General features: G+C 51.6%; 2 protein-coding genes across 3 annotated transcripts; both read right to left on the reverse strand.

The window, feature by feature from the left end:
- Positions 1-226: 226 nt before the first annotated feature.
- On the reverse strand, positions 227-7,314 carry tlcd5a (TLC domain containing 5a). Of its 2 annotated transcripts, none has more exons than XM_087795677.1 (3): positions 7,209-7,314; positions 1,881-2,074; positions 227-1,523 (listed from the first exon to the last, which is right to left on the reverse strand). In XM_087795677.1, the coding sequence occupies exons 2-3, from the start codon at positions 2,068-2,070 to the stop codon at positions 1,024-1,026; spliced, it is 690 nt and encodes a 229-aa protein (XP_087651803.1). In that variant the 5' UTR covers positions 2,071-2,074; positions 7,209-7,314; the 3' UTR covers positions 227-1,023. The 2 variants fall into 2 exon arrangements, with proteins under 2 accessions (XP_087651803.1, XP_087651804.1); XM_087795678.1 differs by having other exon boundaries at positions 1,881-2,077; positions 7,209-7,309.
- Positions 7,315-7,642: 328 nt separating this feature from the next.
- On the reverse strand, positions 7,643-15,056 carry oafa (OAF homolog a (Drosophila); the record flags this gene model as incomplete). The annotated part of the gene is given in 3 exon segments (XM_087795836.1): positions 7,643-8,298; positions 14,566-14,746; positions 14,922-15,056. Coding segments are annotated over 3 exon segments (582 nt in total), but the record flags the coding sequence as incomplete, so codon positions are not given.
- Between the last annotated feature and the right edge of the window lie 228 nt (positions 15,057-15,284).

The raw sequence follows: 15,284 nt of genomic DNA on the forward strand, positions 1-15,284 counted from the left end.
TTAATTATAAGAACATTAATCAATTAATCCACTCATTACATCTGTAACGATACAGAAACATGTTCAACTATATTTAATAAATGATTAGCTTTTCAGTAAAAAACAATATTGATAAACAAATCAATGTTTTTACTCTATATTTGCTCACCTTTATTGCAGCTTAAGAGTGTCACTGAAGTTCACATAAAGAGTCAAATAAACAATTCAGAATTTCTGGTGAATATAATCAAATATAATTGTTAGTTTTGAAGAACCTGCTCTACACCGAGTCGCTCATGAATGACGTCACATCATCTTGTGGACAAATGTTGAAACATCAGACTTTTAAAATCTCAGAGTTTAAAACTAAACATGTCATAAAATGAAGATACATTAAGAGCTAAAGAAACATCCAAGCTGGAGCAATAATAAGTATGTCTACAGAATACATCAGTACTAGATGGTAAAACATACTTCAGTACTATAATAGTATTACTATCACTGTGTATATCCTTATAGTAAAAGATGTGTCAATAAGATCAACTTCATTCAAGTGTTTTGTGTCTGATTTAAGTCAATAAGTGTAACAACAGAGATGAAAACAAACATTAAATGATTAAACTATAAATATAACATGGAAGTAAATCATTTAATTCAAGGCAAGAACAAACTTAAGAAACATTTTTCTTGTTAATGTCATGTTTTTCTTTTAGAACCACTTTTAATTAATTTAATCTTTTAATGAAACACAGTTAAATAGTCACTTAAAGAGAAAATGCACATTTATGTTCCTGTTATTCTTCATTATTTCCCTGAGCACAGGTTACAGAAACATCTTGTTATTTGTTTTTAATAAAGTTTTTAGCACCACAAACACCTCGTTACCAACATACACGGATGGAAACGTGTACTTTGTCGCCCCCTGCCTGCGAGCAGGACAAGTACATGTTAAAGTCTTCAACAGCCCAGGGTCACAAGCTGCTTCACGATGATCTTCACAAAGATGCCGCGATGACCGTGTTGAATCCATCCTATGAGGACCTGTTAGTCCGTCTTCTTCTCCGAGCGAGTCTTCTGCCAGCGTGAGCTCCTCCTCAGAGCAAACCTCACGATGTCCACCATGAAGACCCAGGACAGGAGGTACATGGCGACGCCTCCACACTTGATGAAGAACCTGGGTCTGGGTGAGACCAGCTCACAGTACAACATCGTTCCTCCCACGAAGATCCTCATGAGGACGAAGAGCAGCACGAAGAGCACGTCCACCACGTCGCCCGCCAGCGTCCGGTACCGACCCGTCTGCTTGAGGAACCAGCGGGCCTGGAGCAGCGGGTTGGTGACCTCGCTGCCGAACAGAACCGCACACGACTCAATGCCGGACTCCCCGAGCCAGAGCGTGAGCAGGATCCCCAGGATGCTCATGGAGTGATGGGCCAGCATGACTGGACCTTCAGTGCGGAAGTAGACGCACCAGAACATGTCGAAGATGAAGTAACCAAGACTCAGAACCATCGCAGTGATCTGGAGAGAAGTGTTGATGGTTCCTGTGGAGACAACATCTTCATCCTCATCATCATCTTCATCACCATCCTCATCATCCTCATCATCTTCATAGATCATGAGTTTCTAGTCAATAGTCTAATCAGGGGTGTCGAACTGGTCCAGAAGAGGGCCGAGACGGTGCAGGTTTTTGTTCCAACCAGTCAAGCAGACATGAGTTAACCAATCAGGTGTCGGCTTAAACAAGCAACACCTGACTGACAATCAATTGATTACTGTATCCAGGCGCCTGATTGGTTCAACTATATGGTTGGATCTAAAACCTGCACTGTCTCGGCCCTTTTCTGGACCAGTTTGACACCTGTGGTCTATATATTCAAAGAAACCTCTAGTAACAGTACCAGGGTCAGTGAAGGGCCAGGGTCCGTCCACGTATCCGATGTATGTTGTCACAGAGACGGCCAGGACGCCGTGGAAGAGAGTCACGAGGCGACAGTTCCACTCGCAGCTCCGTCCACGGTTGACTCCACACAGAAGAAAGTAGAGCGAGACCCAACCCACGAGGCTCAGCAGGGCCCAGACCACAATCATGGTCCTGCTGGAGCAGAAGGAGGAACATCAGAGACACACGACTGGAAGAAGATGGTTCTGGAGCAGGAGGAGGAACATCAGAGACACACGACTGGAAGAAGATGGTTCTGGAGCAGGAGGAGGAACATCAGAGACACACGACTGGAAGAAGATGGTTCTGGAGCAGGAGGAGGAACATCAGAGACACGACTGGAAGAAGATGGTTCTGGAGCAGGAGGAGGAACATCAGAGACACACGACTGGAAGAAGATGGTTCTGGAGCAGGAGGAGGAACATCAGAGACACACGACTGGAAGAAGATGGTTCTGGAGCAGGAGGAAGAACATCAGAGACACACGACTGGAAGAAGATGGTTCTGGAGAAGGAGGAACATCAGAGACACACGACTGGAAGAAGATGTTCTGACTCGCGGCAGAAAAGACTGAAGCTTTTCACTGGAACGTCTTTGTGGGAGAAAAACAATCCGTCTTTGCTTCACTATAATAGAACCACAGTTACTGGCTCAGTGGGTGAGGAGGGCGAGGAGGAGGGGTGAGGCGAGTGAGGATGGTTTGGAGGGTGAGGAGGGTGAGGCGAGTGAGAAGGTGAGGAGGGTGAGGAGGGTGAGAGGGTGAGGCAAGTGAGGAGGGTTTGGAGGGTGAGGAGGGTGAGGAGGGTGAGGAGGGTGAGAGGGTGAGAGGGTGAGGAGGGGTGAGGCGAGTGAGGCGAGTGAGGAGGGTGAGGAGGGTGAGAGGGTGAGGAGGGTGAGGAGGGTGAGAGGGTGAGAGGGTGAGGAGGGGTGAGGCGAGTGAGGAGGGTGAGGTGAGTGAGGAGGGTGAGGAGGGTGAGAGGGTGAGGAGGGTGAGAGGGTGAGGAGGGGTGAGGCGAGTGAGGAGGGTGAGGTGAGTGAGGAGGGTGAGGAGGGGTGAGGCGAGTGAGGAGGGTTTGGAGGGTGAGGAGGGTGAGGAGGGTGAGAGGGTGAGGAGGGTGATGAGGGGTGAGGCGAGTGAGGAGGGTGAGGAGGGGTGAGGAGGGGTGAGGAGGAGGGGTGAGGTGAGTGAGGAGGGTGAGGAGGGTGAGGAGGGTGAGAGGGTGAGGAGGGTGAGGAGGGTGAGAGGGTGAGGAGGGGTGAGAGGGTGAGGAGGGTTTTGAGGGTGAGGAGGGTGAGAGGGTGAGAGGGTGAGGAGGGTGAGGAGGGGTTAGGAGGGTGAGAGGGTGAGGAGGGTGAGGAGGGTGAGAGGGTGAGGAGGGTGAGGAGGGGTTAGGAGGGTGAGAGGGTGAGGAGGGTGAGAGGGTGAGGAGGGTGAGGAGGGTGAGAGGGTGAGGAGGGGTTAGGAGGGTGAGAGGGTGAGGAGGGTGAGGAGGGTGAGAGGGTGAGGAGGGTGAGGCGAGTGAGGAGGGTTTGGAGGGTGAGAGGGTGAGTAGGGTGAGAGGGTGAGGAGGGTGAGAGGGTGAGAAGGGTGAGGAGGGTGAGAGGGTGAGGAGGGTGAGAGGGTGAGGAGTGTTAGAGGGTGAGGCGTGTTAGAGGGTGAGGAGGGTGAGGCGTGTTAGAGGGTGAGGCGTGTTAGAGGGTGAGGAGGGTGAGGCGTGTTAGAGGGTGAGGAGTGTTAGAGGGTGAGGAGGGTGAGGCGTGTTAGAGGGTGAGGAGTGTTAGAGGGTGAGAGGGTGAGGAGGGTGAGGAGTGTTAGAGGGTGAGGCGTGTTAGAGGGTGAGGAGTGTTAGAGGGTGAGAGGGTGAGGAGGGTGAGGAGGGTGAGGAGTGTTAGAGGGTGAGGAGGGTGAGGAGTGTTAGAGGGTGAGGAGTGTTAGAGGGTGAGGCGTGTTAGAGGGTGAGGAGGGTGAGGAGTGTTAGAGGGTGAGGCGTGTTAGAGGGTGAGGAGGGTGAGGCGTGTTAGAGGGTGAGAGGGTGAGGAGTGTTAGAGGGTGAGGAGGGTGAGGCGTGTTAGAGGGTGAGAGGGTGAGGAGTGTTAGAGGGTGAGAGGGTGAGGAGTGTTAGAGGGTGAGAGGGTGAGGCGTGTTAGAGGGTGAGGAGGGTGAGGCGTGTTAGAGGGTGAGGAGGGTGAGGCGTGTTAGAGGGTGAGAGGGTGAGGCGTGTTAGAGGGTGAGGAGGGTGAGGAGTGTTAGAGGGTGAGAGGGTGAGGAGGGTGAGGAGTGTTAGAGGGTGAGGAGGGTGAGAGGGTGAGGAGGGTGAGAGGGTGAGGAGGGTGAGAGGGTGAGGAGTGTTAGAGGGTGAGGCGTGTTAGAGGGTGAGGAGGGTGAGGCGTGTTAGAGGGTGAGGCGTGTTAGAGGGTGAGAGGGTGAGGAGTGTTAGAGGGTGAGAGGGTGAGGCGTGTTAGAGGGTGAGAGGGTGAGGAGTGTTAGAGGGTGAGGCGTGTTAGAGGGTGAGGAGGGTGAGGCGTGTTAGAGGGTGAGGCGTGTTAGAGGGTGAGGAGGGTGAGGAGTGTTAGAGGGTGAGGCGTGTTAGAGGGTGAGGAGGGTGAGGCGTGTTAGAGGGTGAGGCGTGTTAGAGGGTGAGGAGGGTGAGGAGTGTTAGAGGGTGAGGAGAGTGAGGCGTGTTAGAGGGTGAGGAGGGTGAGGAGTGTTAGAGGGTGAGGAGGGTGAGAGGGTGAGGCGTGTTAGAGGGTGAGGAGGGTGAGGAGTGTTAGAGGGTGAGGAGTGTTAGAGGGTGAGGAGGGTGAGGAGTGTTAGAGGGTGAGGAGGGTGAGGCGTGTTAGAGGGTGAGGCGTGTTAGAGGGTGAGAGGGTGAGGAGTGTTAGAGGGTGAGGCGTGTTAGAGGGTGAGGAGGGTGAGGCGTGTTAGAGGGTGAGAGGGTGAGGAGTGTTAGAGGGTGAGGCGTGTTAGAGGGTGAGGAGGGTGAGGCGTGTTAGAGGGTGAGAGGGTGAGGAGTGTTAGAGGGTGAGAGGGTGAGGAGTGTTAGAGGGTGAGAGGGTGAGGCGTGTTAGAGGGTGAGGAGGGTGAGGCGTGTTAGAGGGTGAGGAGGGTGAGGCGTGTTAGAGGGTGAGGCGTGTTAGAGGGTGAGAGGGTGAGGAGTGTTAGAGGGTGAGGAGGGTGAGGAGTGTTAGAGGGTGAGAGGGTGAGGAGGGTGAGGAGTGTTAGAGGGTGAGGAGGGTGAGAGGGTGAGGAGGGTGAGAGGGTGAGGAGGGTGAGAGGGTGAGGAGTGTTAGAGGGTGAGGCGTGTTAGAGGGTGAGGAGGGTGAGGCGTGTTAGAGGGTGAGGCGTGTTAGAGGGTGAGAGGGTGAGGAGTGTTAGAGGGTGAGAGGGTGAGGCGTGTTAGAGGGTGAGAGGGTAAGGAGTGTTAGAGGGTGAGGCGTGTTAGAGGGTGAGGAGGGTGAGGCGTGTTAGAGGGTGAGGCGTGTTAGAGGGTGAGGAGGGTGAGGAGTGTTAGAGGGTGAGGAGGGTGAGGCGTGTTAGAGGGTGAGGAGGGTGAGGAGTGTTAGAGGGTGAGGAGGGTGAGGAGTGTTAGAGGGTGAGGAGGGTGAGGCGTGTTAGAGGGTGAGGAGGGTGAGGAGTGTTAGAGGGTGAGGAGGGTGAGAGGGTGAGGAGTGTTAGAGGGTGAGGAGGGTGAGGAGTGTTAGAGGGTGAGGAGGGTGAGGAGTGTTAGAGGGTGAGGAGGGTGAGAGGGTGAGGCGTGTTAGAGGGTGAGGAGGGTGAGGAGTGTTAGAGGGTGAGGAGGGTGAGGAGTGTTAGAGGGTGAGGAGGGTGAGGAGTGTTAGAGGGTGAGGAGGGTGAGGCGTGTTAGAGGGTGAGGAGGGTGAGGAGTGTTAGAGGGTGAGGAGGGTGAGAGGGTGAGGAGTGTTAGAGGGTGAGGCGTGTTAGAGGGTGAGGCGTGTTAGAGGGTGAGGAGGGTGAGAGGGTGAGGAGTGTTAGAGGGTGAGGAGGGTGAGAGGGTGAGGAGTGTTAGAGGGTGAGGAGGGTGAGAGGGTGAGGAGTGTTAGAGGGTGAGGGGTGTTAGAGGGTGAGGCGTGTTAGAGGGTGAGGCGTGTTAGAGGGTGAGGAGTGTTAGAGGGTGAGGAGGGTGAGGCGTGTTAGAGGGTGAGGAGTGTTAGAGGGTGAGAGGGTGAGGCGTGTTAGAGGGTGAGGAGTGTTAGAGGGTGAGAGGGTGAGGCGTGTTAGAGGGTGAGGAGTGTTAGAGGGTGAGGAGGGTGAGGCGTGTTAGAGGGTGAGGCGTGTTAGAGGGTGAGGAGGGTGAGAGGGTGAGGAGGGTGAGGAGTGTTAGAGGGTGAGAGGGTGAGGAGGGTGAGGAGTGTTAGAGGGTGAGGAGGGTGAGGAGGGTGAGGAGTGTTAGAGGGTGAGGAGTGTTAGAGGGTGAGGAGGGTGAGAGGGTGAGGAGGGTGAGGAGTGTTAGAGGGTGAGGAGTGTTAGAGGGTGAGGAGGGTGAGAGGGTGAGGAGGGTGAGGAGTGTTAGAGGGTGAGAGGGTGAGGAGGGTGAGGAGTGTTAGAGGGTGAGGAGGGTGAGAGGGTGAGGAGGGTGAGAGGGTGAGGAGGGTGAGAGGGTGAGGAGTGTTAGAGGGTGAGGAGGGTGAGGAGGGTGAGAGGGTGAGGAGGGTGAGGAGGGTGAGGAGGGTGAGAGGGTGAGGAGGGTGAGAGGGTGAGAGGGTGAGGAGGGTGAGAGGGTGAGGAGGGTGAGAGGGTGAGAGGGTGAGAGGGTGAGAGGGTGAGGAGTCACACGTGTCACTTCCTGTTGTCAAACGACACTGAACTGACATCAAGTCAACAAGACGCTTCAACACTGAAGTGAACCTTGTTTACTAACAACATGTATATTTAATGTATAAATATTTCGTCCCTCTGGTGAAGCCGCTCATGAATATATTGACATTGATGGAGGTTTTATATCTAAATCATTGAAAATTAACTTAACTCATAATTAGATAAACAACAACAGATAAATACACTTTATTATTCTGTCACTCTGGTGTAGGAACGTCTGGTGAATCATGTGTTTCTCACACAAACATGACTTTACGAGATGAAGTCCTTCATAAAACAATGACGTCCATGAAGATCTTTAATCCAGTAGATGTTCATCCAGTCAAAGAAAACATTATGATCTTCAATCATTTTATTCTCTTGTCATAGAAACGACAGTTAGCAGTTAGCATGTTGCTAAAAAACACCATCTTTGGACTTATTTAAAAACACCTGCTGCTCGTGACTCACCTGTCCCCGTGTGCTCGTGTGCTCGTGTCACATCGTGGATGTTGGATCTTCTGCAGGAGCAGATGTTGGACCAAGAACGTGGAGAAGAAGCTGAAGTTCTTCCTAAAGATGCTACTTCCATGCAGGAGCACAAGCCACGCCCCCTGCAGGAGCCACTCCTCCACCAGGCGAACTAAGCGGCTGCTGGACTTGAACGTTTATAATGTTTATAAAAGTAATAAATAATAATAAACAATCAAATGATTCTCTTCACATTCAAGGTCATTTCATTGAAGAAGTTCTAGAACGTCAGTGTTTTCAAACCTTCATATAATCATTATTTCTTCATTTATGAAGATGTACTGCAGACCAATGTTATGATCAATGTCGACACCTAGTGCTGTGAAGGAAGAACTGCAGGTGAAACAAGTTTATAGCATCAATAAAAACATTAATGCAGTGCAAAGAGAAACTTTATTAACACAATCTGTGGAAAACAGTTCAAATGTTAAGAGATATAAAAGTTAAGGCACAAGAGATAAAATCTTTGAATCATTTGGCTCTTCATTGTTGACAAACATTAAGTTAAAGACTTTGGTCCCACAGGAAGTGCAGCTTTGACCCTGAACCGTCGCAGTTGAACCAGCAGGGGGCAGTATAGACCAGGAGATGATACTTGTGACGTCAGACCTCCTCCCTCCTGACCAATCAAAGTGAGGCACAAGAAAGAACCTGAACTTGACCAAAGTCTCAATGATTTCATACAAACAGTCAATAAATAAAACCAGCATCGATCGTCTGCAGGAGGTTTGATCACAGCAGGACCTGCGGTCGCCGTGACGACGTCAGGCGTCCTCGTCCCACAGACACAGCTGCTTGTGAGCGACGTAGAAGGTGAAGAAGAATCCTTTGCTGCAGCTCTTGATGCCGCACTTGTAGGAGGATCCTCGTCCGCTGGTGTCGCGGCTGCGGCAGTACTTGAGCAAACATGGATACCACTCCAGTCGCACCGTCAACCTGCACTCGCACGCCTGCCACACGTCTGCGGTGGCGTGACACGCAACCACGCTCGCCGCCGGAGGCAGGACCTGGAACAAGGATCCGTCCACACCTGCAGACACACAACGAAGATAGTTGAACAACGACACACCAGTGTGTTCGTCAACGGCACAGCAGTGTCAACTACACAACAGTGTGTTCGTCAACGACACAACAGTGTGTTCGTCAACGACACAACAGTGTGTTCGTCAACGACGCAACAGTGTGTTCGTCAACGACGCAACAGTGTGTTCGTCAACGGCACAACAGTGTGTTCGTCAACAACACAACAGTGTGTTCGTCAACGACACAACAGTGTGTTCGTCAACGGCACAACAGTGTGTTCGTCAACAACACAACAGTGTGTTCGTCAACGGCACAACAGTGTGTTCGTCAACGGCACAACAGTGTGTTCGTCAACAACACAACAGTGTGTTCGTCAACGACACAACAGTGTGTTCGTCAACGGCACAACAGTGTGTTCGTCAACAACACAACAGTGTGTTCGTCAACGACGCAACAGTGTGTTCGTCAACGGCACAACAGTGTGTTCGTCAACAACACAACAGTGTGTTCGTCAACGACACAACAGTGTGTTCGTCAACGGCACAACAGTGTGTTCGTCAACGGCACAACAGTGTGTTCGTCAACGGCACAACAGTGTGTTCGTCAACAACACAACAGTGTGTTCGTCAACGACACAACAGTGTGTTCGTCAACGGCACAACAGTGTGTTCGTCAACGGCACAACAGTGTGTTCGTCAACGACACAACAGTGTGTTCGTCCACGGCACAACAGTGTGTTCGTCGACGGCACAACAGTGTGTTCGTCGACGACACACCAGTGTGTTCGTCGACGGCACACCAGTGTGTTCGTCGACGACACAACAGTGTGTTCGTCGACGACACAACAGTGTGTTCGTCGACGGCACAACAGTGTGTTCGTCGACGGCACAACAGTGTGTTCGTCGACGACACAACAGTGTGTTCGTCGACGGCACAACAGTGTGTTCGTCGACTACACAACAGTGTGTTCGTCAACGACACAACAGTGTGTTCGTCAACTACACAACAGTGTGTTCGTCAACGACACAACAGTGTGTTCGTCGACGACACAACAGTGTGTTCGTCGACGAAACAACAGTGTGTTCGTCGACGGCACAACAGTGTGTTCGTCAACTACACAACAGTGTGTTCGTCAACAACACAACAGTGTGTTCGTCAACGACACAACAGTGTGTTCGTCAACGGCACAACAGTGTGTTCGTCAACGGCACAACAGTGTGTTCGTCAACAACACAACAGTGTGTTCGTCAACGACACAACAGTGTGTTCGTCAACGGCACAACAGTGTGTTCGTCAACGGCACAACAGTGTGTTCGTCAACGGCACAACAGTGTGTTCGTCAACAACACAACAGTGTGTTCGTCAACGACACAACAGTGTGTTCGTCAACGGCACAACAGTGTGTTCGTCAACGGCACAACAGTGTGTTCGTCAACGACACAACAGTGTGTTCGTCAACGACACAACAGTGTGTTCGTCGACGACACAACAGTGTGTTCGTCGACGACACAACAGTGTGTTCGTCGACGACACAACAGTGTGTTCGTCAACGACACAACAGTGTGTTCGTCAACGGCACAACAGTGTGTTCGTCAACGACACAACAGTGTGTTCGTCGACGACACAACAGTGTGTTCGTCGACGACACAACAGTGTGTTCGTCGACGACACAACAGTGTGTTCGTCGACGGCACAACAGTGTGTTCGTCAACGACACAACAGTGTGTTCGTCAACGACACAACAGTGTGTTCGTCGACGACACAACAGTGTGTTCGTCGACGGCACAACAGTGTGTTCGTCGACGGCACAACAGTGTGTTCGTCGACGACACAACAGTGTGTTCGTCGACGGCACAACAGTGTGTTCGTCGACGGCACAACAGTGTGTTCGTCGACTACACAACAGTGTGTTCGTCAACTACACAACAGTGTGTTCGTCAACGACACAACAGTGTGTTCGTCGACGACACAACAGTGTGTTCGTCGACGAAACAACAGTGTGTTCGTCGACGGCACAACAGTGTGTTCGTCGACGACACAACAGTGTGTTCGTCGACGGCACACCAGTGTGTTCGTCGACGACACAACAGTGTGTTCGTCGACGACACAACAGTGTGTTCGTCGACGGCACAACAGTGTGTTCGTCAACGGCACAACAGTGTGTTCGTCGACGACACAACAGTGTGTTCGTCGACGGCACACCAGTGTGTTCGTCGACGACACAACAGTGTGTTCGTCGACGACACAACAGTGTGTTCGTCGACGACACAACAGTGTGTTCGTCGACGACACAACAGTGTGTTCGTCGACGACACAACAGTGTGTTCGTCGACGGCACAACAGTGTGTTCGTCGACGGCACAACAGTGTGTTCGTCGACGACACAACAGTGTGTTCGTCGACGGCACAACAGTGTGTTCGTCGACTACACAACAGTGTGTTCGTCAACGACACAACAGTGTGTTCGTCAACTACACAACAGTGTGTTCGTCAACGACACAACAGTGTGTTCGTCGACGACACAACAGTGTGTTCGTCGACGAAACAACAGTGTGTTCGTCGACGGCACAACAGTGTGTTCGTCAACTACACAACAGTGTGTTCGTCAACGGCACAACAGTGTGTTCGTCAACAACACAACAGTGTGTTCGTCAACGACACAACAGTGTGTTCGTCAACGGCACAACAGTGTGTTCGTCAACGGCACAACAGTGTGTTCGTCAACAACACAACAGTGTGTTCGTCAACGACACAACAGTGTGTTCGTCAACGGCACAACAGTGTGTTCGTCAACGGCACAACAGTGTGTTCGTCAACGGCACAACAGTGTGTTCGTCAACAACACAACAGTGTGTTCGTCAACGACACAACAGTGTGTTCGTCAACGGCACAACAGTGTGTTCGTCAACGGCACAACAGTGTGTTCGTCAACGGCACAACAGTGTGTTCGTCAACGACACAACAGTGTGTTCGTCAACGACACAACAGTGTGTTCGTCAACGACACAACAGTGTGTTCGTCAACGACACAACAGTGTGTTCGTCCACGGCACAACAGTGTGTTCGTCGACGGCACAACAGTGTGTTCGTCGACGACACAACAGTGTGTTCGTCGACGGCACACCAGTGTGTTCGTCGACGACACAACAGTGTGTTCGTCGACGACACAACAGTGTGTTCGTCGACGACACAACAGTGTGTTCGTCGACGACACAACAGTGTGTTCGTCGACGGCACAACAGTGTGTTCGTCGACGGCACAACAGTGTGTTCGTCGACGACACAACAGTGTGTTCGTCGACGGCACAACAGTGTGTTCGTCGACTACACAACAGTGTGTTCGTCAACGACACAACAGTGTGTTCGTCAACTACACAACAGTGTGTTCGTCAACGACACAACAGTGTGTTCGTCGACGACACAACAGTGTGTTCGTCGACGAAACAACAGTGTGTTCGTCAACTACACAACAGTGTGTTCGTCAACGGCACAACAGTGTGTTCGTCAACAACACAACAGTGTGTTCGTCAACGACACAACAGTGTGTTCGTCGACGGCACAACAGTGTGTTCGTCAACTACACAACAGTGTGTTCGTCAACGGCACAACAGTGTGTTCGTCAACAACACAACAGTGTGTTCGTCGACGGCACAACAGTGTGTTCGTCAACTACACAACAGTGTGTTCGTCAACGGCACAACAGTGTGTTCGTCAACAACACAACAGTGTGTTCGTCAACGACACAACAGTGTGTTCGTCAACGGCACAACAGTGTGTTCGTCAACGGCACAACAGTGTGTTCGTCAACGGCACAACAGTGTGTTCGTCAACGACACAACAGTGTGTTCGTCAACGGCACAACAGTGTGTTCGTCAACGGCACAACAGTGTGTTCGTCGACGGCACAACAGTGTGTTCGTCAACGGCACAACAGTGTGTTCGTCAACGGCACAACAGTGTGTTCGTCAACGACACAACAGTGTGTTCGTCAATGGCACAACAGTGTGTTCGTCAACGGCACAACAGTGTGTTCGTCAACGACACAACAGTGTGTTCGTCAACGACACAACAGTGTGTTCGTCAACGACACAACAGTGTGTTCGTCCACGGCACAACAGTGTGTTCGTCGACGGCACAACAGTGTGTTCGTCGACGACACAACAGTGTGTTCGTCGACGACACAACAGTGTGTTCGTCGACGACACAACAGTGTGTTCGTCAACGACACACCAGTGTGTTCGTCGACGACACAACAGTGTGTTCGTCGACGACACAACAGTGTGTTCGTCAACGACACAACAGTGTGTTCGTCCACGGCACAACAGTGTGTTCGTCGACGACACAACAGTGTGTTCGTCGACGACACAACAGTGTGTTCGTCGACGGCACACCAGTGTGTTCGTCGACGACACAACAGTGTGTTCGTCGACGACACAACAGTGTGTTCGTCGACGGCACACCAGTGTGTTCGTCGACGACACACCAGTGTGTTCGTCGACGACACACCAGTGTGTTCGTCGACGGCACAACAGTGTGTTCGTCGACGACACAACAGTGTGTTCGTCAACGGCACAACAGTGTGTTCGTCGACGACGCAACAGTGTGTTCGTCGACGACGCAACAGTGTGTTCGTCGACGACGCAACAGTGTGTTCGTCAACGACACAACAGTGTGTTCGTCAACGACACAACAGTGTGTTCGTCAACGACACACCAGTGTGTTCGTCGACGACACAACAGTGTGTTCGTCGACGACACAACAGTGTGTTCGTCGACGACACAACAGTGTGTTCGTCAACGGCACAACAGTGTGTTCGTCAACGGCACAACAGTGTGTTCGTCAACGACACAACAGTGTGTTCGTCAACGACACACCAGTGTGTTCGTCAACGACACACCAGTGTGTTCGTCAACGACACAACAGTGTGTTCGTCGACGACACAACAGTGTGTTCGTCGACGACACACCAGTGTGTTCGTCAACGACACAACAGTGTGTTCGTCAACGACACAACAGTGTGTTCGTCGACGGCACACCAGTGTGTTCGTCGACGACACACCAGTGTGTTCGTCGACGACACACCAGTGTGTTCGTCGACGGCACAACAGTGTGTTCGTCGACGACACAACAGTGTGTTCGTCGACGGCACAACAGTGTGTTCGTCGACGACGCAACAGTGTGTTCGTCGACGACGCAACAGTGTGTTCGTCGACGACGCAACAGTGTGTTCGTCAACGACACAACAGTGTGTTCGTCAACGACACAACAGTGTGTTCGTCAACGACACACCAGTGTGTTCGTCGACGACACAACAGTGTGTTCGTCGACGACACAACAGTGTGTTCGTCGACGACACAACAGTGTGTTCGTCAACGGCACAACAGTGTGTTCGTCAACGGCACAACAGTGTGTTCGTCAACGACACAACAGTGTGTTCGTCCACGGCACAACAGTGTGTTCGTCGACGACACAACAGTGTGTTCGTCAACGACACAACAGTGTGTTCGTCAACGACACACCAGTGTGTTCGTCAACGGCACAACAGTGTGTTCGTCAACGACACAACAGTGTGTTCGTCGACGACACAACAGTGTGTTCGTCAACGGCACAACAGTGTGTTCGTCAACGACACAACAGTGTGTTCGTCAACGACACACCAGTGTGTTCGTCGACGACGCAACAGTGTGTTCGTCGACGACGCAACAGTGTGTTCGTCAACGACACAACAGTGTGTTCGTCAACGACACAACAGTGTGTTCGTCAACGGCACAACAGTGTGTTCGTCAACGACACAACAGTGTGTTCGTCAACGACACAACAGTGTGTTCGTCAACGACACAACAGTGTGTTCGTCAACGACACAACAGTGTGTTCGTCAACGACACAGCAGTGTGTTCGTCAACGACACAGCAGTGTGTTCGTCAACGACACAGCAGTGTGTACGTCGACGACACAGCAGTGTGTACGTCGACGACACAACAGTGTGTCCGTCAACGACACAGCAGTGTGTTCGTCGACGACACAGCAGTGTGTTCGTCGACGACACAGCAGTGTGTTCGTCGACGACACAGCAGTGTGTACGTCGACGACACAACAGTGTGTCCGTCGACGACACAACAGTGTGTTCGTCGACGACACAACAGTGTGTTCGTCAACGACACAACAGTGTGTTCGTCAACGACACAACAGTGTGTTCGTCAACGACACAACAGTGTGTTCGTCAACAACACAATAAATCATGGAGACTCAGACATGGAAGGAAGCAGAGAAGGTCACGACCTTTGTCCAGCCAGTGCTTGACGTCCGACTCTCGGGTGAAGACGGCGTCTGTAGCGCCGCTGCACAGGTCGATCAGGTAAGGGCTCAGCGGTGCTGCTCGGCTCACGTTGACGGCGGCGTTCATGTTCAGCTGCTCCAGACCTCGACGCTCCTCCGCCAGACGCACCGCCTGAGGGTTTTTCTGTGGAGAGAAGTTTGACATCCTTCACTGACGCCATGAGTCGAGTGTTGAGGTAGAACATTATGGTTTTGATTTAAGATCGTAATCATGTCAGGTTTGATTCGATTGTTATCTTCTCGGAACATGTTGATGATTAGAATCACAGGTTTAAAGTTAAACCTTCTTCACAACAAACCTGTCGCAGTCGAGCCATGGACTCACTCGGGATGATCTCGTTCCTGCTGAGGCGCGAGATGAAGCACAAGGACTGGTACTGGTTCTGTCCTCGTTCCAGCTCACCGAGGATCAGAGCCCGGAAGATCTTCACATTCTGGAGGAGAAGAAGAGACGTGATGAGACACAAGAAGTAGAGACACAAGAAGTAGAGACACAAGAAGAAGAGACATGTGATGAGACACAAGAAGTAGAGACACAAGAAGAAGAGACATGTGATGAGACACAAGAAGTAGAGACACAAGAAGAAGAGACATGTGATGAGACACAAGAAGAAGAGACACAAGAAGTAGAGACACAAGTAGAGACACAAGAAGTAGAGACA

Source organism: Callionymus lyra, chromosome 7 (genome assembly GCF_982586985.1).
Source record: "Callionymus lyra chromosome 7, fCalLyr1.hap1.1, whole genome shotgun sequence".
Classification (NCBI taxonomy): Eukaryota; Metazoa; Chordata; class Actinopteri; order Syngnathiformes; family Callionymidae; genus Callionymus; species Callionymus lyra.

Excerpts from the sequence above, each read along its gene's own strand:
- tlcd5a (XM_087795677.1), bottom strand. The coding sequence starts at position 2,070 with ATGATTGTGGTCTGGGCCCTGCTGAGCCTCGTGGGTTGGGTCTCGCTC. Across the intron at positions 1,524-1,880 it reads CTGGCCCTTCACTGACCCTG|GAACCATCAACACTTCTCTC; the intron begins GTACTGTTACTA and ends TTGTCTCCACAG.